Source organism: Cibotium barometz, chromosome 31, assembly GCF_041138505.1.
Source record: "Cibotium barometz isolate CiBa-2024 chromosome 31, ASM4113850v1, whole genome shotgun sequence".
Classification (NCBI taxonomy): domain Eukaryota; kingdom Viridiplantae; phylum Streptophyta; class Polypodiopsida; order Cyatheales; family Cibotiaceae; genus Cibotium; species Cibotium barometz.
In genome coordinates this window covers 9,432,376-9,443,514 of record NC_141076.1, presented here as the reverse complement: position 1 = coordinate 9,443,514, position 11,139 = coordinate 9,432,376, and the positions used below count along the sequence as shown (strand labels likewise).

Below are 11,139 nucleotides of genomic sequence, written 5' to 3'. Positions count from 1 at the left end.
GTATTCAGAGGCTCCATCTTGGCGGGACACACCGCAAACATAGTATATCATCACGGTCCACCATTATAAAAGCTACGAACCTATGAAGCCCCTTGAATAAGTGGGGCATATTAACTACTACCTTGTTTCTGCTCCTTCAATCAAGGACTTCCTGTATAGGTGCTTGGTCTCCATGTGAATGAGAAAGGCTGAGTAGATAGGGCAGGCTGAGGGGTCCGCATGTTTTGCCAAGCTCCTGACCTTAAGAGCATCAAAATCAACTCTTATAGAGCCATGCTGCTCGTGTTAAGAACACCTCAAGGCTAAGCGACTTGTATAAAGACGAGAAAAGAACACTCAACACGTGTGCCATGAGGATGAAAAATATCAATAATGTGACATACACCACCGATGGTGATAACTTTGCCAAGAATCTGGCATACAAACGAATTTGAGAGGGCTAAGATCCCCTCTACGTGGGTGATATTCCAATGTATATTCAAGAAATTAGGGTATACAAGAAAATAGGGTACAGTCTAGGATTTCTAAGAGAAAAGAATGCATTGCATAGGTATGACATGAAGAAAGGACTCTTAACATCTCTCCCATGTCGCAAAATTATAGTACCAACTGCTTGAATTGAAATCCAGGTGCCAAGGATACGACTGCATAGAAATGACCTCAACTTCTGAGGTTGGTCCTATTATTCTGACCTCAAATGAATGGTTCACACTCTGTTGTGAGCTCCTTCCGTCGAATGGTGGAAGTCTGAGAATAACCAGCCATAGAGCTCCCATCATGAACTGCCATTGCGGCATTCTCAGTAGTGTGTGTACATAATGTATATCATGAAGCCTTAAAAAGTTGCTTCAGGACGCCACTTGGTCTTCTGCACAGCCACAAGCCCCTCCGTCGCTTTCGAAAAGGTCATCCGGATATCCCAGTGGAGTGATTCAAGGAGAGCTTGCACTTCACTCATGACATCAGCCTTATCTCGGACTATTGCCCAGCCTCCTGGCCTCAAAAGGCGGTCCATCTCCGCAATTACACCATCAATGCTGCACCTGGAACGAGACCAAAAATCTCCCCAATCATGTCAACGCAAGCTTCACATCTCGACACAGTCGAAAAAAGATACATAATGCATGAACAGTACCTTTTCTTAAGCCTGCTAAATAGATGATCTGCATGAAGAAGGTCGTAGGTCCTTGGATATGAGCTAAACGACTCACACCAATCATGATAAATTCCGAACAGCCCACGGTCAAATATTACAGGCAAAGTATCCGCTGCATCAGACTGCACCACATTCATCACCCACACTGGTTGTGATGCAAGGGCGGCTGCAAACCTGTGTCAATTTAACAGAAACTATGATCTTAGAATCCGTCTCAGTAAGAGCAATCACACTATCTGAACTAGATGCACAAGAGTGCTCGTTTGCAAGCCACATTAGAGAGCTCAGGTCCATTACCCTCCATAAACTGCCCTCATATCCATTACATTCCTGACATTCTTCCATTCAATCCCAAGTCCCTGAAGATAGGACTTCTGTACAACCCGCTGCCAGTGTTCTGTGTCTGTCCGAAACTCAGCCGCTGCTGGTTTACCATACAAACCTTGCTGACTACTTAGCCAAGTTGGAACTGTTGTAAGCCGCAGAGGCCACTCCTGAGGCCATTCAGTGCCACGGGCATCTTCATCAGAAGGTATTCTATGAATACAAGCAGTCATGGGGGCATACCTGTCAAAACACAGATAAGTTGATAACAGAAGTGAGCAGTCATGGGAATATGCAGAGAATGTAACACTCCCAGAGTACATCAAGCACATAGAACCACTCAAACACGATCCAAACTGAGGACACAAATAGATATACCATGCAGCATCTGCTTTATCATCTTCATCACACATGGGAGGTAAATTTTTCTTCCGATTTTCGTAACAGAAATTAGTTGTAGGCTTTTGAAAGATGGCGACTCCAATTCCTGTGGATGCATCCATGGACTTTGCCACAAGGTTCCAGCATATTGCAGCTGTTAATGCTGCCATGTCTGCAAAAACAGGCCCTCAAATCAATAAACTTTATGACTCATACAACCGCAGTACAGACTTTGAAATCAAGAATACAAGTGCTCCAGACACAAAGCTTGAAATAAAGAATTTAGAATATACTTGCACAGACTTCAACGCCTGATTATATTTATTCATTGGGTCAGGAGAGTTCACCTTTCCAGATCTGGACATCTTCTTCGCCTTTCCAGTACACTGGTGTAGCAGACCAAACAAAATATCCTCCTGGCCTCAAAACACGGTTAAGCTCCAAGAGAAGTTTACCACCTGTATAACATCAGCACCAATAACAGCTTCTTGGTCATCTGGTGTCTATTGACATCAACAAAGAAAATAGCTCCATTTGATTCTCTTTTGCAAGTTGTATCAAGAGTTTCCAAATTTACGGGCCAAGTGATCCTCATTCAGAGTGTGCAAAGTGTGCTGAATAGTTCGATGACAAATGCAACGAAGATCACATCATTAAGAAGTTTAAGACCTACACGTTATCCAAGACAAGAAGAGTCCATATCTTGAGCTATCTTTATTGAAAGCTTTATATCCTTGCTTAAAGGAGGAGATCTTTTGCATTCACATTAAAATATTCTTCACTGATCAAGAAAGAAGCACACCTTCAATATGCCAAGGTACTCTGCATCGTGCACAATGGACAATGTCATACACATTGCTAGGAAAGACAAGCCTTTGGGTCCCCATTACTGAAGATATAGCAGGAATTCCACGTTCAAGAGCAAGCTGAACTTGTGCTTCATGCTCATCCTTGGGGGCAAAGGACATGGTAAGCACCTCCCTATCAAATATGTAGCCTCCAAAACTTGCAACCCCACAGCCAACATCCAAAATGACACGGGCATGTTTGCCCCAAGCAATGTCTGGGAAAATCTGGTTTCATAACCACAATGTTATGCAAGAGTTAGCAAATAAGTTTAAGATTGAACTCTTCCAATCTGTAACATTTCACCCTCTCCTGATTGATCGTTTTGAACACTAGAGGCAAAATCTGCTCCACTGGCAATATGGAACAGATTCTACATAATAAGTGACGAGTTCCGATAGAAGCAAGTCAAAACTATAGAGACAAAAGAATTCGCTAAATCCAGGCTCAAGGTCATCGCCTACTAACCATCATATAACAAGTTAACACCCTTCGGCAAAAAGTATCACCACGACATTCCTTCATGTTTTAACTCTTCAAGGTACTCGTCATGCATATTCACTACAAACTTATTATCTCAACCAAAATTCAGCATTCTCCCCTTGTACAGACAGCTCCCCTTCCTTTACCTTATACTAAAAATGGGCACAATCCTAGAATAGTTATAGGGCAAAGACAAGACCAACTCCAATCACATCTTGAGGGACCAGAAAGGTATGCACACAGACGTCTTTAACATGTGACAAACCTTTGTTTCATGAGTAGGGAATCCACCTCACCTGCTCAATGTAGTCTATGTAATGAAGGGCACCTTGTTTGAACTGAGTCCCCCCTCCCGGAAAAATAAGTCGATCATTTGACTTCTTCACCCAGTTCTGATCCTTTTTATACGACACAAGTCCAGGATGAGGAACATTATTATACCAGACCTGAATGGGAAAGGAGGCAAAACATTAGTTATTCCAGGAAAAATATTGAGAAAATCACAAGGACTCCATAACAGTACAAGAATGAACTTAACCAAAGCTTCGACATGACAAGGATAACTTCTGTACAGCATAAAAAGTAATAGGGCAGGAAGGCCAACCCTGATGCTTCATTTGGAAAAAGAAAGGAACAAACAAGTTATGTAAGCTACTTAATGTAATATGTATATGTTTACTTCAAGGTAAAGAAAGTGTCAAATGACATGGAGCACCAATATTCTTAACCCAAGCATGTCTACTAAACCCTCCAAAACCTTGATTGTTCTTGTCACCAGGCTGACATTCACACACACACACACACACACACACACACACACACACAACACACACAGAGGAAGCAGTACCTCATTCCTACTTTGAGGCCATCGAATTGGTGTGCGATAACCTTCTGGAAGAGGAACTAAGCACGTTGGTGCTGTATCAGGACAGTGTCTCTCCCGATGCTCATAATGCTTGGTACTGTGAAGTGCTTTTATTGCCTTCATGTTGTCAAGGCAGGGAATGTAATCAACTGCCCCATCAAATTCACAAAGTGTCCACTCAACCCCCTGCTTAAGTTTTATACCACCACTATCTTGAGAGACTTTCGGTTCTTTACTCTTCTTGCTCGTCTTCTTATCCTGGATTGTTCCATCAGAATCAATCTCATCTTCCACAAACTGGTCATCTGAAGTCTGCTTCTCTTCTCGCTCCACCTTTTCCTTCTCTTCTTTGGAAATGCTGGCTTGAGTATCCCAGTTACTAGCAGTCTCCTTGTTTTCAATCAAAACTTCAGACTGTGCTCCACCATGCTCAATATCCTTCTGAGATTTTCCTGGGGCATCTCCTTCATTCAAATCAGAATCCTGCAGTTCACTCGATGATTCGTCGGTCTCTTTTTCTTCAGTCTGCTGAATCTTCGATGATTTTTTGCTAACCTTTTTCTGAGAAGCTTTTTCATCTCTTTGCTCTGTATCATCATCAGCTGGTTCCTTGAGATCTGACTGTGACTGAGAAGCCTCCTCCGCCTTCTCTTCATTTTCCAATGTAAGGTCACCAGCACTGTCTTCAAAAGCCTCATTGTTGTCACTAGTAACTTTGGTTTCAAATTTTACTTTAACATCAACAGCTGCAACTTCAATTTGCTCAACAACTCGAGACTGAGAAGGAGAGCTCAAAACCCATGCACCAATCAAACAGAATGCAACAAAGACCACAGCCGTGACCATGACATAAAATGTTGGCATCCGTTTCTCCTGTCGAAAATTCTTTCCTGAAGCCATGCTGACTCAAAGCTGCTATGCCTCAAAAGTCAAGTACCTATTTCAATAACACAAACCTTGATTAAAATAAAGCATGGGTGCACTTCAGTACAGGCTTCAGATGATCCAGCAACACACACTGATAGACGGTGTAATCATTGACAAGCAAGATCTGTTAAGCGTGTACAGTACAACCATACCAGATAGCGCTAAAAACTAGCAGAATGGACGATCTTCTGTGAAATTGGAACAAACAACAGTCCCACATTGTAGATTCAACATACAAAAAAAAGGACCATGTCTAAGGTATCTTTGAATTCACACCAAGCAGCGCCGGCATGAAGAACGCTCAGAACAGAAATTACAGGAAGAGTTTTACAACATTTCCACTTTCACTGCAACCACGACAACTTCGTAGTGTACAAGAAGCTCATATATCCTTGCCATTAAGCAGATCTGCAAGCTCAAAGAGCTCCAATGTATTGCATTTGAAAATCATTAGCAAGATTTGGAAATTGTGTAGAAACACGGTAAGGCGTAGGTAATATGAGAAGAAGAAACACATGCAAACAATTCAAAAGACAACATAGATCTTCATTGCTGCAAGAACTCTCGGGCTGTTAGAAACAAGTAAAAAACAACTCTCATTGGGCACTCAGCAGAGTAGTGGAGACAAGAAAACTCGCTTCATTACTAGACAACACATTACATCAACCTTTTACAAGATTTTACAAGGTGGTGATGCCCATAGAAAAAATAGGCCTTTCACCTCTGTTACCCGTGCACATGACTTATGATATCATCGCTAGAGCCTAGAATGCATCAGCACGTTCACATGGCACATGGACATTAGACATGAACAAGACCCAAAATGCTAAAACTAATTTGACAGTATCTCCAACACCCTCCCATGACGACAAATTATTGCATGACTCACAAGACTAGGACTGAAGCCTATAAACATCATTGGTTGCACAAGATCATAGTACAGGGCATAGCTATTAGCAATTTAACAATTACTAAAAACATGACTAGAATACAACTTAACACTAGATAGAACATGGACTAAAGAATGTTATCCTCCCATAGGGGCTTTCACATAGATCCAGGAAATTACCCGTCCTCAAGGGCCTTCTCGTACTTGCTAGCTGGCAAACCTTTGAACTCTCGCCTGGATGCTATCTTCCTCCCATGTGACGGGGATACATGAAAAACAGCCACCACATTGACTGATTGATGACATGACAGGGAAACGTGGGTTGAAGATGCACATTGGTAAATACCTCAACACATGACATGGAAACATGAGGTTCAACTTTCTTGAGTCTTGAAATGACTGGTTGGTTCGAAACATGACAAGGTTACTTGAGGTTCATACTTCACATGAGCTGATGACCAGAATAAAAGACACAGAAACATGGCATTCAACCTCTACATGAATGGCTGCCTGGATGCAAGACTTGCATCACATATGTAGGATGCATAAGAAGTTACATGTCTATAAATAAGTCATGACTCAGGGCGTTTACAGACTTCACCCGCCCATGCATTGAATGAATCTGTGCCGTGGGCTGGATGTGGGTGGGCAATCTTGTCCGTCCATAATCTATGGGCATGCCCACGGGTGGGGTAGTCTGTAAACACCCTCAAGTGAAAGCAGTACCCCTTCATGACGCCAGGTTAAGCTTTTGGGGCCACATGCATCACCGACAAGCACTGCCATGTTGACATGGCACTTTGTGAAGCATCTGACCTTGCTGACATTTGTAAGAAAAAGTTGCTGAACAATGAAGAAACGAGAGCTTTTGCTGCACATTTAGGTGAGGGCAGGAGAAGCGCTGGGAGAGGAAGTTGAATAGTCAAAGGCAGTAAGAAACGGCACCTGGAGATACAAAATCATTGACAGGTAATTGACCGAAGACAAGGAATGTAAACTGATGGAGGCAAAAAAGATGAACAGGGTTCCAACTCGACAATATTACCAAGGCTGAACAAGGATTGAATTCCACCTCTGACAGCATTCACGCAGCACTGTTGGCTGATCATAATCCCGCACTCCATGCTGCTAGTTGATTTGGCAGCAGATGAACATGAGCACCTCCACTTAGCCATCGCTCTAGATAGAGCCATGATCCTCTCTTCTGATTTCTGCATCTTCTACAGCAATACTAGCTCATAACTGCTCAGAATAAGCATCTCTTGCAGCACAAGACTTGCCCCTACCTCCACTCATTGCCAATGAGGGCTAAACAAGTCGATTGATTAAGCAAGCAATTATTGGGTTGTGAACAGGACTGCCTAAAGAGACAAGGCACATGATAACAATGGGAAACTCTCAACCAAGGAAGCTGTGAAGCTAACGGAGGCTCTGAAACCACTGTTAGAAGCAAGTATAAGAAACTCTCACTGAGCAGAGACTATAGTGCACACAAGAAAATTGGCTATACATGAATTACACTGATATCAACATTCTATAACGTTTTACAAGGCAATGATGCCCATAAAGAATTAAGGATTTTAACAGCTTTCCCTTTTACCGCTTGTACACATCATATCATTGCTAGTTGGCATGTTCACATGGCACATTGTGACTACACATGAAAAAGACCAAAATGTTGAAAATAATTTGACGACATCTCCAACACTCTGGCTTTAATGAACATCATCAGAATAACTCTAAATTCTGAATGCGTTGAAAATTGCATCTACTCGATGCAGTAGAGATCCAAGCGGCCCAGTGCTCAAGGCTTTATACAACCAACCAAAGAGACATGGAATTGCAGAACATGTACCGGGAAGCATTAAAATCTGTAGATCAGATGAAGAGAAGCCATTTCACCAAGTCGGAAAGCTCAGGAAAAGCAGAGTGTTGCTTCTTTACATAGTGCTGCAAGCCTAGCAAGCAAAACGATGCAAGAGATTTCTGAACCTAAACTACTGTGAACCAGACAACGAGTCCCAAGGACAATGTACTCCTTCCCAATCAGGAAATCCATAAGTCCATGGCCTAATCCTACTACACTACACTGTGAACTTGTGAAGCAAGCAACGAGAGAAGTTGATTTTCACCGATGTGGAAAAGCATCTAGCTCCACTGCACTGTGTAACACCCAGTGTGGAAATCTAGATAAGAAATGGCCTAATCACACTGCGAAAACCAGAACTGACACGGAGAAAACTTGATAACCTAACCTGAACCCCAACTCCATAGCTTGCCGGACTAAAACCTGGCAAATCTGAGAGAAAACAGTGAGATGGAGCTGCAGATGGCGTACCTGAAGCTGCCCGATGTGCAGGCGCGGCGATCAGTCACAGTGGGGCAGAAGGCGCCATAGCCGAGACGAGCAGGAGACCTCGGGAAGCAGAACTTCCCTCGAAATGCAATTTGAGGAGGCTGAGTGGTGGGCTGGCCTTGGGAGTCTATAAAGGCAAGATCCCCCGCTAACTTAGCGCAGATCTAGAGGCGTCACCAAAATCCCTTCCAAATATGGAGGCTGTCCAGCTGGATGGCCCCACCCATCAATGTGGGAGTATGTAACATTGTAATGTATGGCTTGTCCACCACCGTTCAGTCGGTGCCAATCGTGACCTTAGTTTTTGTATTTTGTGTAAAGGTCCTTGCTTGCTATTTAGCTTAGCTTGTGCCAATGGAGACCTTACCCTTTTACTTTGTTTAAGAGTCCTTGCCTGCTTAGTCGGTTGTGCTAACGGAGACCTTAGTACCATTAACCTTACCCCAGTGAATTGGACCACGAGACCCCCAATTGCAATCTTTCAAAGCATCCTTTCGAGATACTATGGTGTCGATGTATGACAGAGTTTTGCAAAGACAATGTAAACGTGCCCATTTCGGCACAATCACTATTTCAAAGGGCTTACTCAGTTACCCTCGGCAAAAAAGTTTTGCAAAGAAAATGTAAATGTGCCCATTTCGGCACAATCACAATTTCAAAGGGCTTCGTTACCCTCGGCAAAAAAGCTGATGGTTCAGGTGATTAAGCTATTACCATAGCTTTGCACCCAAATGTGTCACTTGAAGTATAAATATTCTAGGATGTCAAATCGGTGCACATGACAAGGTATTTTATCTAAGTCTACTCACAATGTTCATGACTTCTCGCAAAATTATTATTATTTAGCCTCTGATGTGATACAAGAGCGTCTTAAAAACTTGCATGTATGTATACTTGTAAGATCTATTTTTTTCCCTTCAAGGGCATGTGAAGATGTTCAGAAGTGCCAAATCCTCGAGGGTTTGCATACAGGATTGTGGCTTGCCAGTGTTGTAGCTTGTAGATGTGTAACCACCCCAAGTTGAATGGTCATCGAATATCCTACTCCATGTCCCAATTGATGTCTTGATTTTTTTGAGAACTCCACTTTCTTCCACATGTCCCAATTGATGTCTTGAATTTTTTGAGATCTCCACTTTCTTCCACAAGTAGTTAGATCTTTTGAGATTTTTAATTCCCATCCATTATCCACTTTGTTCCCATGTAGTTAGATATTGTCTTGAATGCTTTGCTCCTTATTTGCCATCATTCTCAATCCCAAACTTCTCTAAATGTGAATTTATGGTGCTTGTTAGCAAGTTGCGCATAATAATATAAAGGTACATACCATGTTACCTTGAATAATATCATCAAGGGGACAGTGTCAATGCCATGTTACCTTGAATAATATCATCAAGGGGACAATGTCAATGCACGTACTGCAAATTCACTAAAGTAGTTTGAAAACAACCATGTTGTTTGAACAATGAAAGTGTCATGTGTAAATGAAAAAGCTACATTAACTTTTGCCAACATTTATTGGAAAAAGGGCCCATTGGTAGTTCGATGTCCTAGATATGAGTCAATGTTGACAATTCTCATTGGGAAGCCTACCATTGAGTGGTGCCCACTCAAGAGGATCGTTCACATCTCACCATCCAACTAGTCATTGTAAAAACTAGTGCCACTTTAGTGCAAGTGCTAAGAGTCGTCTTCGCCCTCTTTCTTTTCCCTAGCTACATCTCACTGAAAGCTCTCTTTTTGTCACATCCAATTGGTCATTGTATAAATTAGTGTCACTATAGAGCAAGTGCTAAGAGTCATCTTTTCCTTAGCTACACCTCCTCTTTTTGTTGTCTCCAAGCTCTAGTGAACAAACTATCTCCACACCGTTTGGTTAATTAACGAGCTTTAGATACTCATAATGACTCATTTGTAACCCCCCCCCCTTGTGAAGAAATTTTTTTGCCTTGTTTATTTGAGTTGCATCTTTGCCCTTTATCTTCTTTGACTTTTAGCCACCATTGCCAACCTTTTTCGTTTGATTCCTTCTATCTTAAACACTCTAAGAACTCCTTTTATCTAGATAATAGGCAATCTTGAATTTGGAAACCCTTTCTTTATCATTTCACGAGAAGTGTATACATAAACCCAAATATACATTGATGAATAAATGACCAATGCCTAATAAGTCTACTAAAGTTTAATTTTTTAGTTTTTTTCTTCACGCAAAATTTCTTAACTGATTTGGTGAAGTTTGGTAATACATATGGTGTAAATTGTTTTGGCGTTATATATGAAGTTTGATAGCACACATGGTGTAAATTGTTCATTTGGTGAAGTTTGGTAGTACACATGGTGTGAATTATTTTGGAATTATATATGACTTTTTATCATCACTTTACAAGCCACCTTCAAATGTTGCACCTCTGACAAACCTATCACCCAAAATGCTCAGAATCTAGTATTGTATGAAATATGATCTCCTTTGGAATATGAGTACCTTTTCTACATTATTTGGTCGTAAGAAATACCATTTGGTATGTTTATAAAGATGGTCAAGAGTTTTCCTGTCTTTTTCAGTGTGTTTCTTTGCACAAGAGTACATTTGTTTACATGTTACTGATCCCAATATACCCTAGAAACTTTTGAGAGAAAAGAGCTCCAGATTGGATGCAATGATCATGATACTAGTCCTTTCGTTGCATGAATATCAATCTATAATTATACATATTAAATTCTAAAGTAAATGTTGATAGCCTCCATTTATCTCATGCCTTGAAATAGTTATGTGGATGCACATGAAGGGTAGGCTTTAAAAATATATTTATTTATTTTGTAAAATTATTTCCCCATATGTGACCTTCCCTACCTTACTTTTAACCACACAAATGCAAATATAATTTTTTCCTTGTTTCGTAGTATTATGTGTA

At 41.4% G+C, this 11,139-nt stretch overlaps 1 protein-coding gene across 1 annotated transcript; it reads right to left on the bottom strand.

The window, feature by feature from the left end:
• Nucleotides 1-343: 343 nt before the first annotated feature.
• On the bottom strand, nucleotides 344-8,452 carry LOC147620489 (putative methyltransferase PMT23). The gene is made up of 9 exons (XM_086824711.1): nucleotides 8,210-8,452; nucleotides 4,038-4,992; nucleotides 3,487-3,636; nucleotides 2,664-2,934; nucleotides 2,209-2,319; nucleotides 1,859-2,033; nucleotides 1,454-1,723; nucleotides 1,136-1,330; nucleotides 344-1,043 (listed from the first exon to the last, which is right to left on the bottom strand). Exons 2-9 carry the CDS (start codon nucleotides 4,953-4,955, stop codon nucleotides 836-838), a joined length of 2,298 nt encoding a protein of 765 aa, XP_086680837.1. The 5' UTR covers nucleotides 4,956-4,992; nucleotides 8,210-8,452; the 3' UTR covers nucleotides 344-835.
• Nucleotides 8,453-11,139: the final 2,687 nt, after the last annotated feature.

Excerpts from the sequence above, each read along its gene's own strand:
- LOC147620489 (XM_086824711.1), bottom strand. The coding sequence starts at position 4,955 with ATGGCTTCAGGAAAGAATTTTCGACAGGAGAAACGGATGCCAACATTT. Across the intron at positions 3,637-4,037 it reads GGCCTCAAAGTAGGAATGAG|GTCTGGTATAATAATGTTCC; the intron begins GTACTGCTTCCT and ends TTTCCCATTCAG. Across the intron at positions 2,320-2,663 it reads AGTACCTTGGCATATTGAAG|GTGGTAAACTTCTCTTGGAG; the intron begins GTGTGCTTCTTT and ends GATGTTATACAG.